This window comes from Camelus bactrianus, chromosome 34 (assembly GCF_048773025.1).
Source record: "Camelus bactrianus isolate YW-2024 breed Bactrian camel chromosome 34, ASM4877302v1, whole genome shotgun sequence".
Classification (NCBI taxonomy): domain Eukaryota; kingdom Metazoa; phylum Chordata; class Mammalia; order Artiodactyla; family Camelidae; genus Camelus; species Camelus bactrianus.
The window spans coordinates 17,252,006-17,271,539 of record NC_133572.1 but is presented as its reverse complement, the minus strand read 5'-3'; the positions used below and the strand labels follow the sequence as shown (position 1 = coordinate 17,271,539).

The 19,534-nt window shown below is 40.4% G+C and overlaps 2 protein-coding genes and 1 long non-coding RNA gene across 16 annotated transcripts in view; 2 read left to right on the top strand and 1 right to left on the bottom strand.

Annotated features, from left to right (window-relative positions):
* The window catches only part of MED21 (mediator complex subunit 21), a 77,279-nt gene extending 71,178 nt beyond the window's left edge, over positions 1-6,101 (bottom strand). For 5 of the 11 annotated variants that reach the window (XR_012503939.1, XR_012503940.1, XR_012503944.1 and 2 more), the window contains exons 1-4: positions 5,985-6,101; positions 2,593-2,707; positions 1,877-1,977; positions 1,081-1,330 (exon numbers count right to left, since the gene is read on the bottom strand). Coding sequence is in view for 1 of the 11 variants with exons in the window: in XM_010946549.3 (XP_010944851.1) it covers positions 1,154-1,330; positions 1,877-1,977; positions 2,593-2,707; positions 5,985-6,026 (435 nt within the window). In the remaining 10 variants the exon portion in view is untranslated. Of the gene's footprint in view, positions 1-720; positions 809-853; positions 1,331-1,876; positions 1,978-2,592; positions 2,708-5,984 lie in introns of those variants that run through there. The other 6 variants (XR_012503937.1, XR_012503938.1, XR_012503942.1 and 3 more) reach the window with 3 other exon arrangements.
* A 115-nt stretch (positions 6,102-6,216) lies between these two features.
* On the top strand, positions 6,217-11,066 carry LOC141575897 (uncharacterized). 3 transcript variants are annotated; one of them, XR_012503966.1, is made up of 5 exons: positions 6,217-6,272; positions 6,398-6,449; positions 6,538-6,708; positions 6,802-6,891; positions 9,761-11,066. It is a non-coding gene; the product is annotated as an uncharacterized LOC141575897 (long non-coding RNA). The 3 variants fall into 3 exon arrangements; XR_012503965.1 differs by having other exon boundaries at positions 6,802-6,904; XR_012503964.1 differs by having other exon boundaries at positions 6,802-11,066.
* Positions 11,067-12,347: 1,281 nt separating this feature from the next.
* The window catches only part of TM7SF3 (transmembrane 7 superfamily member 3), a 30,003-nt gene continuing 22,816 nt past the window's right edge, over positions 12,348-19,534 (top strand). The window contains exon 1 of one of the 2 annotated variants that reach the window (XM_074357849.1): positions 12,348-12,617. In XM_074357849.1, the coding sequence (XP_074213950.1) occupies positions 12,527-12,617 (91 nt within the window). In that variant the 5' untranslated portion in view covers positions 12,348-12,526. The remainder of the gene's footprint in view (positions 12,618-19,534) is intronic. The other variant, XM_074357850.1, reaches the window with a different exon arrangement.

Below are 19,534 nucleotides of genomic sequence, written 5' to 3'. Positions count from 1 at the left end.
AGGAGAGCCTGATTATGATGGGAATAGGCAGAATCTCTATTGTTCTTATGTTTTCTTAAACTTCGGAGAGTAATACATTGCAGGAAACGCAGCTCAAGATGTTCTGGAAAAAATGTCATCTCAGGAGACAGAACCAGTTACAACATGGAACACATTTCAACTCCAGCTTCCTAGTGGAGATCATCAGTGGATTTCGAGGCGAACCAAGAGTTGGATGGGTAACTTTATTTATACAACGCTGACACAAATGTCAGCAGTATCAAAGGTGCTGGGGAGACAATGATACTGAAGTGACTGATGTAATGGAAGTATGTTCTGGTCAGATTTGAATGCAGCAATGAAGGCTGAGAGGTTTACAAGATCAGAAGACAGAAACTTTGGATAAATAAAAAGAATGAGAAGGAATCAGTGACTCAGGAAACATACTTAACTGTGCAAATTAAGGAGAAAAATGGGTGGGGGGGAAAGCAGGTGAAGACATGGGGAAAAACGGTTGAGAATGAAGAAAATTTTTCTCACAATGGCACGGGAATTCCACAGAGAAGAGGATTTCTTATCAGAAACAAATGTGGAGATGAGCTAGAATGGTTATAAGGTTCTAGAAAAAGAGGGAAAAGCTTCCATAAAAGCGACCTAATTTCTCAACCAGCCACACTTTCTTAAAAGGCAATGTGGTTTCAGAACCATTTCTTGCTCAAGCTCCAAATTTAGCCAACACACCTTTAAAGAGGGAGAAGGATAGCAACCTGAATTCAAGTGTCCACTATCTCTTCTCCTGCAGCGTGGGGGCTTTTTTGATTTGTAAAGACTGTAGAAATACAACAGAAATAAAGACAGAAATTATGTCACAGTAGAATTTTACACTACATCTGTTTAATCATATTATGACCATTAATGCAGTATCTGCCACAGTAACTTCACTCAGATATTAAAAAATAATGGCATATTGACAGTTTAAAACTGGTTCACAATTTTACAAGCTTATTTATCAAGAGTGAAAATAGAAGACTATTAAAAATAGCTAAAAAGATAACATGTGTCATAGTGCTTAACGTTTCTGTAACTGCTGGTAAGGCTTACATCTCAATCTGATGCCGAATCCTTAATGGCACTGACAGTTCTTTCTCAGCCACATGGTACACATGCACCGGTGCTACGAGTCTGGAAGAGACTGGCTGTGGGTACCACTTCTTGTCTTCAGCTGTGACTGTGCGATATCAGCAAGGGCACTCTGTATCTTCTCCAGAAGCATGTCCCCTCGATAAACCACATCCTCCAGACAGGTGGCGGCTTCGTGGTTTTCTTCTTCCAACTTATACAAGCTAGCAGCCTTTGCAAGACACAAATTTAAGACTCTTCTGAGAAATGGAAACCTTGGAGATTAAAAGCTGAGGAGGAAAGAAACTGCAGGAGAAGTATTTAATTTTAAATCTGGATGACTATGCAATCATTGTGACAGATTTTGCAGTGGCAGAAATACGAAGATCAGGTACGACTTTGAAGAGTTTTTCCTGTGTGAATTATTGAAAAGGATGACTTTTCAACTAGAGATCTCTGGATGACTATCCGAAGATTCCCTTCCACACTGCTTTTGGACACTGCTACGTTACTCCACATCCAAAACGCCACCCTCCTCTCACTCTTTGCAAGGAAGAGAACCAAACAGGAGAAAATGGGAAGTTTCCTTGTAACTCAAAACTGGACAACTATATACATATTCAGCACAGTCTTTAACAGACTACAGTAGTTCACAATTCCCATTTTAAAATTCAGAGTAACTTTAAAGTTTGAATATTATAATGAAAGGTACTAAATCTATCTCCTTTAATTCAAAATTCTCTACTAGCAAAATTCTCGAAGGAAAAGAAATTTTTACCTGTAAAGCAGCTGTAGACTCTTCACTGGGTAAAGAATCTATCAAAACATCAATGTCCTTTGCTGTTCGTGCAATCAGCGCTGCAAAAAGCTGGGCGTATTCTAGAGAAAGAGATCACTCGTTTAAGACATCAGAGTAAAAAAAAAAAAAAAAAAAAAAAAAAAATAAATAAATAAATAAATAAATAAATAAAAATAAAAATAATTTTAAAAAAAGACATCAGAGAACCTCAAGTTTTCAGAAATAGAAATTAAATTTTAACTTCAAAAAACCAGAGAACTTCACATTTTCTGTACTAGGCTTCTGATGATGAAAGTGTAATTTTAACACATCAATCCTATTACATGTTTGAGAATTAGCTTTACTATTAACTCCAATTGGGAATTAAGCATAATGTACATCATTTCATTTATTAAGACAACATGGTGGTCACTTGCATAAAGGAATCTGTAAATGGGATGCCTTTCTTACTAAGGTCCCTCAAGTAAAATTCAGCTAAATTCATATAATTCTCCCCTAAAGGAGTAACAATCTGTTACCTGACATGAAAAGAATTATAAGGTGTTATGTAAATTAACTGTAACAAATTCATTTCTTTTATGACAGTAACATTTTTAGAAAGCCATAAATAAATTGAATTTTTCAATAAATCTAATTTTAAAGAATTACAGGTAATGTGAGAATCAAACTAAGAGAAGCCAAGAAAATCCGTTTACCTTCTGTAGGATTAGCTGGCTGATCTTTGTTAATTGCTGTCTGAATATTACTAAATGAAGCAGGAGGACCACACTGCTGCAACACTCCAATGGCATTACAAAACTGATCCGCAAGCTTGAGGTCAAAGGAAACGTGGCAAAGTTAGAAAGAATTGATCAGTTTTAAGGATTTTATTGGCAATGGCAGCAATATTTCTATAATAATGATTTCAAGCAAGAGAATAAAACAGGAAAGAGTAATTCTGGATAACATAAGCCAGTGTACTAACAAGGATTACATGTTCTAATTATGCAAAGAAACATTTGGTATCAATTTAGCTGAAATAGTTAACAAGAAATACAAAAGAATCTTTCTTTTCTTCCCAAGATAACAGAATGACAAGAGAAATATATGCAGACACATATTGCAAGCACAAGCTAAAACTTTTGGGAGAGTAGTGGGGTAAAAGAAGCAAATTCAACAGGCAATTATCCCACAGTAAATTTTAAAATGTGACTCATGTACAAAGTATATGATCCTCTTCCTGAAATCAGGGTAGTTATACGTATAAAGGAATAGTGGGGAAAAGACTGCACCTTAAGTATTCTGAAATGTTTTTCTCTAGGACTCAAGTTAAACTCCTAGTGCTCTACGGTATTCCTTAAACAGTTTTGAAGACTGGGAATACCAAGTCCTTACTGAAACCACATCCCAAAGAGTTAACAGAAGCTGGCACCTTAACAGAAATACCTGAGTGTGTCTTACAGAACACCTGATATGGGAAGAGTTTGTCAGAAACCCCCTGCTTATAACCTGCCTTTACTGAGTAAGCCTGCCTTAGCTGTGTTTTCTTTCTTTCTCTAATCGCATACCCTCCATGCTTCACATGTAGCCTAGGTAATGTATCACCAGACTTCCTACCACCCCCATAGATAATGCTCCTGATGTATGGGTCACCACAGGGCGTTCAACAAACAAACCTGGTTTGGTAGCATTACCATCACCAAACTTAAGATTTCTATCCTCCCCACCAACTTCTCTCAATAGTCCCCACCTCTCAAATCTCAGTTCCTTACCTTGCATCAATGAATAAGCATTTCCACTGTTTCACTGCCATTATCTCAATGACAGAACTCAGAGTCAATTGTTTCCTTTGTTTAATACCTAACTTATATTGAGAACCTCCTACTCAACCAGCCTAACTTCAGACTCTTAACTTTCCTTTCATCTTCAAATCCTTCTAATACTCTGACACCTCTTTCCATTTTCCTTCTACCATCACGGTTGTTATGTTAGTCCAACCAATTACCTCACAGTTTACATAGCCTCCTCATCATTCTCTAGTTCACTATGTTATCTTACCTGCTCAAAAATTTTGAGCGCAGCCCAGCATGGTCTTCAAGGCGAATCTCTTAACTCATCAGGCTGTTTCAAAGTTGTCAATGATCTAAGTCAACTCTACTTGTTCATTATCTCCCACTCTTTCATATACACCCGACTGGTGATAAATTCACTCCTGACTACACAGCTTTTGCTCACATTTTGCAAATGTAATAAAGCAGCAGTAAGTGCTTCGAAGCTGCACAACTGTGGATTCTAATCCTGGTTCTGGTAATCTGAGTTGTTTTTTTAATTTTTAAACTGGGAACATTCTCACGTTACAGCACTGTTATGAGGAATAGAGAAAACACACACAAAAGTATTCAACGCAGTGGCTCTCTGCTGTCCTTACGAAGCTCTCAAGATGCATTTAGTCAACAAACATTAAAAATCAACTCTATGACAAGCACTGTATATAACTGTGTACACATTATAGCAATATGGTGAACAAGATGTTTCTGCTCTCATGGAGTGCTTGGAGGGTAAAATATATTTTATTCTAATAATTTTACAAATCATTACAAATTAGATACATGCCAACAGAACTCCGTGTAGTTAATATCACTCAATATACCACTTTACTTACAGCTGAAAACACTGGATTCATTGCAACTCCCTAACCACATACTGCTTTTGCATCATTTAAATGTCTCTTGAGTGTATGATACCTTTCTAATCAGACTGTGAACTCCTTAAGGAGTATCTCTCTGCAAACATGAGTGTTTATATGCACAGCAGGCACTCATACTAGTTAACCTAGAGACTTCTCTCCAAAACCCAATGACTGGCAATGCCCACCTTGGAGCTAAGGCCATATTCACTTTGTTCTTACTATCCTTCTGGCTGGGAGACATCTATGAATATGCAACATTTCCCCTAAAAGAACATTTCTGTCCAGGAGCATCATTACAATTTGATTTTGTAAAACCTCAAAGGAGCAGCTCCTTGAGGGCGGCTGGCTGGCAGAACAGGCAAGACCCCAAAAGGTGTAACTTATCTTGGTAAATTCATCAACATTTAGGGGCTGGCCCTTATACACAAAAGTAGATCCTTTTCTATAAGCACATTCACACTCTTTAAGCGTACAAAGACTGAGTAATAACAAGAATGCCAACTTATCAGCTTCCAGTGAGAAAAAACAGGCAAGAGAACAGGTACTTGGATTTTCCAGTCAACATACTCTCTATCTCTAGGAGTCTTACCTGAGACATCAAATTACAAATAGAATGACAGTGAGAAACGTAACTACCAACGGAAAACTACTTAGTTCTTAATGGTAATAAGTCTATGAATCCTTTAGATTGCATATACTTTCCACGTAGACCTAACAGGAAAAATAACCGAAAGGATCAAAGTAAAGGGGGACTACTTACAAGAACGGACCTTTAATAGGGAGTAGACCTTCTAGTAGACACTTAGAAAAACTTAAGTGAAGATATACGAAGATCCTAAGATTAACTATCATAAAGATGTCAGTTTTCCCAAAGCTGATTCCCCCTGGGGGAGTGGCTAAGAGATAGAACGAGACCTTTGGACTACAGGAACCAACTAAGGTAAACAAAATTACTCACTTTACCATCACTCCCGCCCCAACCTGAAAAGTGTGGCGAAGGAATACTCTCGGCTAATGTCTCATGGCAAAGACCCAACTACTAAAAACACGGATTTCCCTCCGTGGGTTAAAAGTTGATAAGGGGGTGGAGGGGGGCTTCCGCTTCCTCTCCCTTTCCAGCAAAGAAGAGGGCCCAAAAGCACCACTAACAATAAAATAAGGCCGTTCCCAGAGAAATGACAAGCCCGTGGAGCGTGGCAGTCCCGGCAGCGACGTGCGAAAGAGGCCGCAGGCTCCCGCAGCTCTCCGCACCTCCCGGCCGCCGGCCTCAGACCTCCCACGGCCCGGGCGTTGTTGCTTAAGCCCGGCCTCAGCCCGCCCCCCGCCACTTCCGAGCTTTGCCTCTCGGACCCCTTTTTCTGCCTTGCCTTCCCTCAGGAGAGAAGAGGCCGGAGACTTTAATCAGGTGCAGTTGCTCACCGAGTTCACGGCGTCCTGCAGCTGCGTGAGCCGATCCGCCATGTTCTTCCCGCAAACAAAGGGACGCTGAAGCCCCTGCTCGTACGCAATTGGGCAGCTGCAGGACGCATCCTGGCCAATCACAGGGCTGCGTTCTCGGAGGGGTTGGAGTCAAACCGAACTTTTCGCCCCGCCCGGAGGGGGCGGGCCTTGCCTGAGGTCGGCTTAATTTAGAGACGGGCTCCACCTGGGGAAACTCCTTTGGGTCCACTCTGTTCTGGGGCCAACGTGCTTTCTCGTGGCTTTTAGGTATTAAACACTTTGCGGAGATTGTTGGATTATGCGGTTTTTAAAAGTAATTTTCCCTGCCCTCCCTTGTATTCATTTTTAAATACCGCCTCAAATACTTACTTTACGTTGCTTTTGCTTTCTAGGTAGACCAGAAAAGGTACACAGCAAGGAACTAAGGAATACTTGGGAGTCACGGTACCAACTTTTGGTTTAAGAAATCCAAAGTAAAATTCACCAGGCAATCAGGACGGGCTGGGTTAGGATGCCCCTCTGTTGCTTTCAGGTGCAGAAGGCCTTACCCACGTGGAGACTGGTGCGTGTTTACTTCTGAGGGTGGGTGTGCTGAGGAAGCTGACCCACGTGGGACGGAAAGCGTCCGAAACAATTAAGTACGCAACTGAGTTGTAATGGCGGTGTTGGAAGAGTACGGAAAAGGGAGGTCTCGTGGACAAAGGTGAGAGGAGAAAGAAGAGCATCTGGAGATGGTAAGGGAAGAAGTAAGGTGTGAACTAGGTCACTGATAAGCATCTCTTGTTTTGTGTGACAGCGAGGAACCCGGTAAGGAACAGAGGAGGGTTAGTGGAGAGGAGAGTGGAGGTTTCACAGTGTGTAGCCGGAAGAGAGGGAAAGACGCCAGGTGCGTATTTGGGGTAAGTTCAGTTTTTAAAAAGAAAAGCTGTGCTATTCAGGCTGAGACTTGGGACCTGTTGAGGGTATCGGTATGAAGAGTGATAGTAGAAACTTGGTATTTAAGGAAAGTTAGCCTGGGGATAGTCTGGAAAGAAATGAGGCTGGAATCAGCTAATGACTTGATTTGTGAACTTCAGACTAACTCACAGGCCCTCCTCCTCAGGCTAATTATCCCTAATTAGCTTCGTGGGGTTGTGGGAAGGTGGCGAAAACTATCCGCTGGGAAGCAGCTGGTGGGATTTACCCCAGCCGTAGCTGGGAAGCTCTACTTCTGCTTCAAGCCGACCCCCACCCCATCTCCAAACAACCAAACCTACAAGGAAGAATGTTGGGTGCTGGGTTTGCAAAGATGGCTAAGCCAGGGGCTCACAAGGAGGAGGGTTTTGCAGTTATTCAAGGATGAGGTGAATTGGGCCTAGACTAGGGTGTTGACCCTGAGGAGAGAAGAAGAGGCTAGTTTTGAAGGAAAAATTCACGTGGATTGGTGCCTGGTTGGACACAAGAGTGATGAATGAGAGGGAGGGAGAATACTGAGTTTTGTATCCTGACTAAAGAGAATCTGGGCGCCTGGGGTAGAAGAACCACCTCAGACAACTCCTGTCACCACACAGCTGTCCACCCGCCATTATCTTCCTTGCAGTTGTCAGTAGCTCCAGAGCCATCAGGTTGATGTCCCGCCGTCCCTGCTTAGGCTTCAAGACTCAGTCTAATCTGGCTCTAGGAAACAGATCCTGCCTCCTCTTGCAATAACTTTCTGAGTGAAATAATCACTTCAGGTTATTCAGCCACAGCTCCTAGAATCTTGGTTTTCCCGGGCTCTTTCAGCCTTTTCTGGCCACAGACCCCTTTAAGAATCAGATAAAATCTATGGACCTCTCCTCAGACCAGGCTCTCAAAATTTTGTATACATTTTTTAAAGGAATTTATGAATCTCCTGAAGCTGGAGACTTCAGGTAATAACCCACCTGCTAGATACAGTCTTATGTGTCTAGCTCAGAAGGTCTCAGCGGTGGCTCTATTGACATTTTAGGCTGGATTATTCTTTTTTCTGGGATGCTGTCCTCTACATTGTAGGCTATTTACCAAAATCACTGTCCTCTACAAATGAGGTGGCAATAGCAACCCCTTCCCCCAGTGGTGACAACACAAAATATCTCCAGACATTCCCAAATATCTCCTGGAAAGTGTAGGGCAAAATTGCCCCCAATTGACAACCACTCAGTTCTTTACCTTTATCAAAACAATTTCTTTGCTGCTATTTAGTTCATAGTCTATCTTTTAAAGTTTTACTTTTTCTCACATAAATTTTATGAATGACTAGAGTCCACCCCTGCTCTCTCCTTTCATGATTTTGATACTTTTTCATATGCTTTTGCATTTGCTTTTCTTGAATCCCCAACTGGACAGTTAAGAGCAGAAACCGAATATTATGTATCTGTTACCGTTTGAACACAGAATTTTGTAAGTATGTTCTTTTAAACTTTATATTATTAAAAGTTTCAAACATGTACAAAAATTGAATGGTATGGTGAACACTCATGTACCGATCACCTAGCTTCAGTTAAAACTCATAGCCAATCTTGTAGTAAGTACGTTGATTTTTTAAAATCTGTATATTTTCAGAAAAATTTCTTTTACAGTGCTTTCACTTGACATTCTAGACCCTTAACTACTTTTATTACCTACTCAGTCACAATTTATTAAACATCTAAACTGCCCCAAGCACTGAGCTGAAATACTATAAATAAGCATTTGCTTCTTTAAATTCCTTGTCATTCCTACAGATGCTCTGCTGTTTCACTCTCCCCTTGCACACCATGTCAGACGCATTAACTCTCTTTCTCCCATGAAATGCCTACACTTACATCCCTGCCTCTAATTTGTTCCCTTGTTGATCATCCACTCAGCTTTCAAACCTCATTTTAAACATTTCTCTCTTTATAAAACCTTTCCTGAAACCCTAGAGAGAAGTTAATAGCTCCCAATCTTCACCACAATTGTTCCTTCTACTTCTGCTTTTACACTTAGCATATTGAAGTTTAATTATCCATACATGACTCTAATTCACTCACCACCATGAGCTACTTGGGGGCAGGAAACATATTTTAATTGTTTCCATGTTTCCAATACCTAGCACCTAGCATTTAGCCTGACATATGGAAGCCATTGAATGCATATTTATGGGCTAAATGAACAAATTTCCTAGCATAATGATTTCCATATACGTTACTAAATAAACATTTATTGAATTTGATTTAATAAACACAGTCCAAAGAATGTAACTCACAAGAACAAAAGTGTTAAAAAAAATATAGAGTGGAGGGGTGGAGGGATAAATTAGGAGTTTGGGGTTAACAGATATATACTACTATATATAAAATAGAAATACACATAGATATACTATAGATAAATGACAAAGATCTACTGTATAGCACAGGGAACTATATTCAATATCTTATAATAACCTATAATGGAAAAGAATCCAGAAAAGAATATAGCTGAATCTCTTTGCTGTACATCTGAAACTAACACAACATTGTAAGTTAATTATACTTCAAATTTTTAATGGTTATTAAAAAATATAGGGAAAAGGTGAAGTTAGGATGGGATGTGATAAATAGGAAAGCCTCAAACAGGACCATTCCTGCCTTTCCCCTGAAGTCGTATCCCCACTTCCATCCAGGGTGTCTTGGGTTTTGTCAAAAACCTCGGATAGGTTGCCTGCCTTCCTTTCCTAAACTTTAAGCAGACCTTATGGCTCTAGTTATCTCTATCTTGGATTTGGGAATCTTGTTAGTTTTTGTGCTTCCTTTCAGTTCCTAGGAATAAAAACTCATCTGCAAAGCTGGGAGCCCATTTGCTTCACTGGTTTCCAGCGGAACTCTGACATGAACAAGGAACCTCAGCCAATATTCCCAAGCTGTCACAGATTTCAGAGCCGAGGTAATGAGGCCCTCTTCTAATTACTGACACGTCTGTCGTCAGCTGTCTGCAGGCACAGGGAACTGCAGTGCAGAACTGTGGAGGAGAGAGAACGGGCTTAGTTCAGGGAAGTGAAATTCATTCAGCACAGTCAGCATAGAGGAGCGGAGGTGTAGACCCTGGAGAGCGGGACAGGAGCTACAGCTTGAAAAGCACTGTGTCATTCTCAGGAAGATGGGCTCTTATCTAGAATGCTTTTAGAAGAGAACCTTTCAAACTATACGTATCTTTTTAAAATTTTTATTTTCTTATTCAAAAGCCATACACATTCAATGTAGAATTTTTACAAAGTGCAGAAATGTGCAAAGAAAATCATTCTTAATCCAATCACCTGAAGAGAAACGATTTTAAACATTTTGATAATTTTCTTTCAACCTTTCTATGCTTATAAACACAAATGCATATTAAAAAGATAACAAAAAAGATTATACTATGTATATTTATTGCTTTAATTTGCCTTTTTATAAGCACTTCCTGATCAATCAGTTGCCTTCTAAAACATGATTTTTGAACGGCTACACAGTATTCTATTATATGGATGATCACAGGTTATTTAATTCCTTATTGCTGGGCATTGAGGCTGTTTTAGGGTTTTTTGCTGTTGTAAGTAACACCTTGAGCAGTTTTGTACACTAGTTTTTATACATATCTCTAATTTTAGACATGTTTAAATCTAAAAGTGGAATTATCATACTAAAACCATGAATCTTTTTCAAGATTCTTTAATGCAAATCATGCAACTTCATAAAATTGTATGAAATTACACTCTCACTAGTCCCGTCTTGGAATGTCTACTTCTCAGCTCTTTCATCCACCAAATAGGTTTTTATTTTAAAATATTTACAGTTTAGTTTCTTAATTTGATTTTTTTGTGTGTGTTACTAGTGAATTTGAACTTTTAAAAAATGTATTTGTTGGCCATTTGTATTTCTTCTTCCTTTATTTTTTTAAATTCCCTATTCTGTTCTTCGCTAGTTTTTATGTTTGGTCATCAACTTGACTTCTCATATCATTTATTGTCTATGTTTTTGTAGTTGTTTGGGGAGGTAATTAGGTCTTTTTTATTTTTAATGGAGGTACTGGGGACTGAACTCAGTACTTCGTGCATGCTAAGCACACACTCTACCACTGAGCTGTACCCTCTCCCTGTCTATGGTGTTTTTTGTCTTTAATAAAACTAAAAATTTAAGTAGCCAAATCTACCAATCTTTTCCTTTATAGTTTCCTCCTTTGCTTTTTGGCTTAAAAATTTCCTCCACTGAATGTTTCTAACCACTTCCAGTTTGGCGCTGCCAGATTCCAATAGATTCTTGCTCAAATAAACTCTTAAAAGAAAAAAAAGAAGGCAGTTCCTCCCTTTCAGAGAGGAGTTTTTTGTTTTTGTTTTTACATGTATTTCTTCTAGCTCTCTTAAGGTTTTATGAATCACTTTGGGATTTCATTTTGGCAGCGTGAGGCGGAGTTTTACTCCTCCCTCTCCAATACAGTGCAGCTAAGCAGTTATCAGACAATTTATTGAAAAATCCATCCACTGATCCAAAAGCTACCCTTATAATCGCTCCTAGTACCGTCCTGGGATTTCGTCTACTGAGAGTCACAGGAATGAGGGCATGTCGGACAGTAAACAACGTGGGACTAAACCGTGGTACCACAGGTGTGAACGTTTGGACCAGGCAGAGGAAGGACAGGAAAAGATTTGTGCCTGTTAGTATTATGGTGATTGCTATAGTCGGTAGTGGAACAGCCGAATATGTAATTTTCAAGATAGTTGCTCATTAAACTGTATAAATGAAAAAGTTAAAGATCAGGAAAAAGAAAGCAGGGCAATCTTCCCCAAATAATTTTGAGTCTATAGATCGTCTATAGATCTAATTCCACAGTCGTCTCACGAGCCATCTGTCACATGGACTGCTGTCCTTTACACGCCCTCAGGTATAAAATCTGAGAGGAAGTTCAGATGAAAGTCTTGAGTCTTCGAGGATATTTCGCTTCCAGAAAACGAAACTTTCCCCCCCAATGCGCAGCAACCGCTGCAGAAACAGCGCTGCCCCCGCATTTTCGTACCAACATCTCCATGGACAGCTAAGGCAATTGCGACAGGGAGAAACGATCATTTCTAGCGTTTTGAGCACCAGATTCCTCTTTTTTTTTTCTGTTTGCAAAGGACCGTTAAACGTGGGAACGGGAGCCTTGAGACGTTAGGCCACAACAGAAGGGGTTATTTTTTTAACTCGAACGGTGGTTTTCGTAAGTGAAGACAGATACACCTCAAAACTTCCTGGGGGCGCGGGTGCCCCCCCGCGCGGGGATCCCGGGAGCGCGGCCGGCGGGCCAGGGGCGCGCGCCGCCCGGACACGCCCCTGCGCTCCAGCCCCCGCCCCCCGGGGCCCCGCCGCCGTGACGTGAGGGGCGGGGGAGGAGGCGCGGGGCGGCGCTGCGGGGCTCGTTGCCGGAACAGGAACCCTCCCGCTGGGGCGGGGGCGCGCGCCGGCTCGGCGGGGCTGGCAGGTGTGCGGCGTGTGCACCTGGCGAGCGATGGCGCGGGGCGCGGACGCCCCGGGGTAGCGCGCGCGCGGCGGCGAGTCCCGGACGGAGCAGCGATGGGGCTCCTTCGGCTGCTAGTCCTGGCGGTGCTGGCGTCGGAGCCACGGGCGGCCGGCGGAGCCGAGACCGTGGGCAACTCGAGCGAGGGTAAGGTCCGGGGCGCGGCGCTTGTGCAACCCAAAGTTGGTTTTCCATTTCTTGCGAGGTCAAAATCCATCCCAGGGTCTGTCTACCTGGCAGGGGAGGCGGTGAGTTCAGAGCCAGCTGGAATGAATCAGGGTCTTTTCCTGCAGAAGGAAAATCCCTTTGCTAAGGAGGCCTTACTGTCAACCTCCTAATTTACTAATTTAGGCTGGGGAAATGGGAGAAGATGGGCAACTCTCTTGTTCGGACACATTATTCTCTCCCTTAGGGCGCAGCCATGTTTGTAGGTTTAATTTAACACTGTCCAACACCTCTTTGCTCCCAAGTGGCTTATCTGAGCCTCTGGACAGCGAAGCTTGGTGCAGAACTGAGGGTTTGATGGTTGATGACCCGCCAAGCTGCAGCGGGTTTTTTTTACACTCCAAAATCTAGATCCTTTTCAAATTGGTTATGCTCTACGGAGTTTCAGAGGAAAAGTGAACCCAGAACAGGACTTTAGATTATAGGTCATGTGCTTGGTGAATGAGTTTTAGCAGTAATTGGTGGTTTGTTAATATAAACTGTAAAAAGCGCTAATTGTACCAAGCTGATAATCATGTGCTGTTCTGTGAGGTTAAGCACATTCTTGGTTTTATTTTGAGCTTAAGAGACTCGTTGTAGTTCTGAAACATAATTTCTGAATAATCTGATTGTGTTTCTAAATGTTTATCTTTGAAAAGCCCTTGTGCACACTGAATCCTAGAATTTTTGCCTAGGACTTAAGGCCAAAGCTGAAAAGGGCAGTTATATTTTTGCAGAAAAAAATAGCCTTGTTTGTCATAGGGCCCTGACATTCACCGCGTGCAGCATGTACCAGGTGCTTTTCATGGCAGTGTTATTTAATCCTCACAACCCTATAAGATAATTACTGTCCTCCCCAGCAGAGGATGAAGCTGAGGCCCAAGAGGATGCTTGTTACACAAGTAAGCAGCTAATAGGGGCACAAGCGGCAATTAAACCCAAGTGTGTCTTGCTGTAAATTTCATGACCCTGCACTTCTATAGAGCTGCCGTCCAGAGAGAATATTCTACTTACTATGGTGCTTTCCACTTCCTTCTGTGAATTCTCATCCCTCAAAATAAAGGTCTCCCTCATAAGGCTGTCTCCATTCTTCCATGGTGAAGAATGCAAGAGATTGAGTCTTCAAATGATCAGACCAGGGAAGTAATTTGAGAAATTAATGTGTTTCAGACACTGTTTCTCCCCTCTTTTCTATCATTACACCACCGATATTTCCTCAGCCACGTTATTTTGGCCTTTCATCAGTATTGTTGTTCTGTGCAGGACAGGGGCAGTATGTGGGAACTTAACTAATGAGGGTTAATAAAGGCTGTCATTCTCCACATCTGTCAGATAAAGAGCAGTGTGAAAATTAAGGAAGACTTAATTCAGGGCTTGCCAGATCCTCCTGGAAAAGGGCTGGATTTCTATTTGAGAATTCTGTAGGAACTTGAACTTAAGCAAGTGCTGTAAGTTAGGATTTACCCATCTTTAGCAGGAAGCGCTAACTTGACACCTTAAGTAGTGGCTCGGAAGCAAAGTGGATCTTTGAAGGTGGCAGATCGAGTTCCTAGAATGTCTGAGGACGATGCTTTCTGTGACCAACAGCACAGGAGACAAATCATACACCTGAACAATTTTCTCTTGGAGTCTCAGTCCCCAGTCCTTTTATTATTGTTTCAGAGTCATATCCAGTAACTTACATGAGCGTTCCTAGTAACTGGAGTCGAGCAGAATGTCATTTGAACCTTCTCAAGTTTGTGGTATCCATTGTGCTTTCAGTAAGGTGGCAGGCCACTTGTGTAGTTAGTTGCAAGAGGTCTCTTTCTCTCAAAAGTGTGTACACTTTTGTGTTTCCTTTCTCCTGCTAGAGCTAATGAAAATTCATGAGAAGATGTCAATGAGAAATTGGGAGGGGCAGCTGAATGCCGGCCAGCCCAAGCAGCTGAACTGTTTTGGTTCTTAATATTTCATCTGAAGAGAATTATGAAGCCTACATTTTGACAGACCTTTCCCAGAATTTGACCTTGTGTCAAAGCACCAAGGATGGAGTGCACTTTAGGAAAATCGTAAAAAGGAAAGAGTTGGAAATTTCTAAAGTTGCAAGGTTAGGATCTGATTGAGAATGAAAAGGAAAATACTAGGATTGGGCAGCTCTTTTTAGAAAGGAATTATTGGAAAGAAGAGGTAGCTCTGGGTAGGAATGGAGGAAGGCTATGAAGAATAGAAAAGGGTTTCCTGCTACAGATCAGATGGTAAAAAATATTTTGGGCTGAAAAAGCAGAGCCACCGCTTTTTAGAGGGGAGCTACAGCGTAAGTGCTGTCTCGGTGTGAGCCATTTGCTCTGTAATACCGTTTGATGTGCTGTCTGTTTCCCACCCACTCCCCAAGTCATAAGATCTAATTATCCCTCATAAAATGTTTCTAATGACTCCTTTTCCAGATGACTGAGACGTGCAGTTAAGCTCCTGTGAACCTCTTCAGGATGTGTTTTGTAGTCTTGTCTTCTTTTGTCATGTCTGTTTTTATGAGTAGAAAGTAAAGGCAGTCTCTGCCCGGCTGTTAAAGCTGTCTCGACTTTCAGTATTTTTCCTTGTCACTGTGTGGAAGGCACTTTCGCAACTTGATGTTTATGATGGATGTGCTGAGCTTTTACACCTGTTTGTCCTCTTCTTCCCACAGTTTATTTGGAGGAGGACCATACTGAATGCCTGCTTTTTTTTTTTTTTTTTTGAGATGAGGCTCTGAAACATTGGGAAGCTTATGAAAGTTAATAATGATATTTTATTGCAATAGTATTGGAGAATTTACAAAAATTTTCCATTTGATACTTTCAGCAGCCAAGTGATGTACGTAGTGCAGTTACTTGGATTTTACCATGAGGCCCGGAGGAATTAATTACTTGCCTGAGGTCACAAAAGTCAGCGATCATTTACTAAACGTTTAATGTATGACAACCAGGTGCCTGGTACTATATGAGGCTCTGAAACATCAAATATAACAAAGCTCTACAAGCCAGGGGTCAAACCTGAACTGGCTTGTTTAATATGCAATCTTCTATAAAAATTGTGAAATGGCTTGTAGTTTGCCAGAGGAACGCTGCCAAAGGATGTTCACACAGAAGTTAGAAAAAGATAACTAAGAATAGGAAGAAAAAAGAATTTCTCCTTTCCAAATTCATCCAACATTGTGTTAAGTTCTCAAACCTGGCTGAACATTAGAATCACCTGGAGAACCTGGAAAAAAGTCATGTTTGTGAAGAGACAACTAGAAATTGACATTTGAAAGAAGAAGCAGATTTACAATACTATCAGGAAGCATGAACTATTTAGGGATAATGATAATGGGAATATGTAACGATCTTTTCAGAGAAAACAAGGCAACATTCTTGAGATAAATTGAGAAACTGAATAAATAGAGGGATACCTCGAATCCATAGATTAGAAAAATTCTGTATTATAAAGGTGTCATTTTTCCCTAAATTAATACATTCATTGCCATCCGATCAAATCCCAGCAGGCTGTTTTTGTGGAATTTCACACGCTGCTTTCTAAAATTTATACGGAAATGAAAAAGAACCAAAAATAGTCAAAGTAGTCTTGAAGAGGAAGAACAGATTTGGAGCAGAAATTAAGACAGTGTGTTGATGTTAATGGAAGGCCGTTAAGGGTTCAGAAACAAACCCTCACATGTGGTCACTTACGTGAAGGGTGGTATCGCCGAGCGGTGGGGAAACGGTTTTCAGTAAAGGCTACTATGTCTGCAGGATACCCAGGACATTTTTCACAGAACTAGAACAAATAATCCTAAAATTTATATGAAACCACAAAAGACCCAGAATTGCCCAAGCAATCCTGAGGAAAAAGAACAAAGCCTGAGGCATAACCCTCCCAGACTTCAGACAATACTACAAAGCTACAGTGATTAAAATAGCATGGTATTGGAACAAAAAAGCAGACTTATGGATCATCAATGGAATAGAATAGAGAGCTGAGAAATAAACCCACTCACCTACGGTCAATTAATCTTTGACAAAGGAGACAAGAATATACAGTGGGGAAGACACAGCCTTTTCCGTTAGTGGTGTTGGGAAAGCTGGACAGCTGCGTGTAAATCAGTGACGTTGGAACACACCCACACACCATACACAAAAATAAACCCAAAATGGCTTAAAGACTTAAATACAAAACATGATACCATAAACTCCTAGCAGAGAGCAGAGGCAGAACATTGTCTGACATACAGAGAATGTCAGTCTCTTAAGGCAATAGGAACAAAAGCAAAAATAAACAAATGGGATCTGATCAAACTTATAAGCTTTTGCACAACAAAGGAAACCATAAATAGAATGAAAATACAACCTATGGGATGGGAGAAAATATTTGCAAACGATGTGATTGACAAGGGCTTAATTTCCAAAATATTCAAACAGCTCAATATCAATAAAACAACCCAATTAAAAAATGTGCAGAAACCCTAAACAGACATTTCACCAAAGAAGACATACAGATGGCCAACAGGCACATGAAGAGATGTTCCACATTGCTAATTATTAGAGAAATACAAAGCTACCTTAAGGTATCACCTCATACTGGTCAGAGGCCATCATCAAAAAAATCTACAAATAATAAATGCTGGAGAGGGTGTGGAGAATGGTGTAGTCCCTCCTATGCTATTGGTCAGAATATAAGTTGATGCAGCCAGTATGGAGAACAGTATAGAGGTTTCTTTAAAAACTGAAAATAAAGTTACCATATGATCCAGCAATCCCATTCCTGGGCATATAACTGGAGAAAGCTCTTAACTCAAAGTGATGCATGAACCTCATGTTCATAACACTATTTACAATAGCCAAGATATGGAAGCAACCTAAATGTCCATCAACAGATGAATGGATAAAGAAGATGTGGTGTGTGTATATATGTATGTATACACACACACACACACACACACACACACACACACACACACACACACACACACACACACATATACATGCAATGAAGTATTACTTAGCCATGGCAAAGAATGAAATAATGCCATTTGCAGCAACACGGATGGACTTAGAGATCATACTAAGTGAAGTAAGACAGGTATCACTTAAATGTGGAAGCTAAAAGAAATGATACAGATGAACTTATTTACAAAACAGAAACAGACTTATAGAAAACAAATTTATGGTTACCAAAGGGGAAGGGGATGGGGATAAATTAGGGGTTTGGGATTAAGAGAGACACACTACTATATATAAAATAGCTAGACAACAAGGACCTACCATATAGCATAGGGATCTATATTCAATATCTTGTAATAATCTGTAATGGAAAAGAATCTGACAAAGGGAAAAAAATACATATGTATGTGTGTATAACTGAATCACCATGCTGTCCCTCTGAAACTAACACCACATTGTAAATCAGCTATACTTTAATAATTAAAAACACCCTTAAGCTTCTGTTAATCTCAAGGTAAGAAAAGAGTGAAAGACAAGCTGTAAAGAGTGGGAGAAGATATTTGTAACGTATATCTGGCAGAATACTGGTATCAGTGATACCTGAAGAATTCCTAAAATTCAATAAGGACAGATAATCCAATTTTTAAAGTGGGCAAAAGACTGAAACAGATCCTTTCACAAAGAGGATATTTAAATTGCCATTAAATAAAACAGCATGTTCTTACCCAGTGTTGGTGAGACAGTTGGGTAACTGGACTACCTTCTCACGAGTTGCTAGGCGTATAAATTGGCAAAACCCTGTAGGTAACTATTTGGGAGTAGCTGCTAAAACTGAACACAGGTTTACCCTGTTACTTGATAATTTCTACTGATAAGTTTACCCAATAGAAATGTGTATATATGCACCAAAAGACATACAAAAAAATACCGGAATGGAGTTATTCATGATAACTCCAAACTAGAAATAATCCAAATGTTCATTAACAGTAGAATAGATAGATAAATTATGGTATATTTATTTCATGACGTATATAGTAATGAAATTGAATAATAATTACTGTAGCAGCGGGGATGAATCTTGCAAACATGTTGATTTTTAAAAGGCTAGACACAAAAGAATTCATGCTATATGATTTCATTTAATTAGATTTCCAAAAAAATAAAAAAAATACTGCGCGCATCTGTGGTGTTAGAAGTTAGGAAAGGGGTTACCTCTGGGGAGGAGGGAAGAGGTGGTGATTGGAAGGGGTCCCTAGAAGACCTCGGAAATGCTTGCTGTTTCTTAACCTGGCAGCGTGAACTTCTGCACCTCATTGTGTGCATGTTATTTTAATAAGTACTTGTTTTTTAATTGATACTTGGACCCTAACCCCAGGGACTTTTATTTAACTGGTCAGGAGAGGGGCCCAGGCAATAGTATATTTTACAAAGCATCTTCAGATAATTGTAATGCACAACCAAGGCGGATGACCACTGTATCAGAATTTCTTTCTAATAAGAACACCTCGTGAGCACAGACAGAAAAGATGAAAAATAAAGACATGTGTAAAGAAAAGAAAAAAATCACTTAAAATATACCCCTAGAGGTATTTGCTTTTAATGCTCCTACTAATTTGGTCAAGCAATCAGTTTTTAGAGTAATGTGCACAGTGTGTCTCCCGTTTATTATCTGGCTTCTGCCTGGTTCTTGCTACAGACTTTTGACTGGAGAAGGAGGGTTGGTGAGGCTTCATCCTCTTTTTGGAAGCTTTTGGAAATCTGGGAAGTAATAGATGAAAGTTGTAACCTTCTGAAATGCCAGGTGTTCTTCTTGGAGTCAGAAGCAGGGACTAATTTTTTGGTCCTGATCATTATGTATTCTCCCAGAAGCTATTTGTTTTCATTTCTGATTTTCTTAGAACAAGACTTCTTAAGTATTTTAACCAT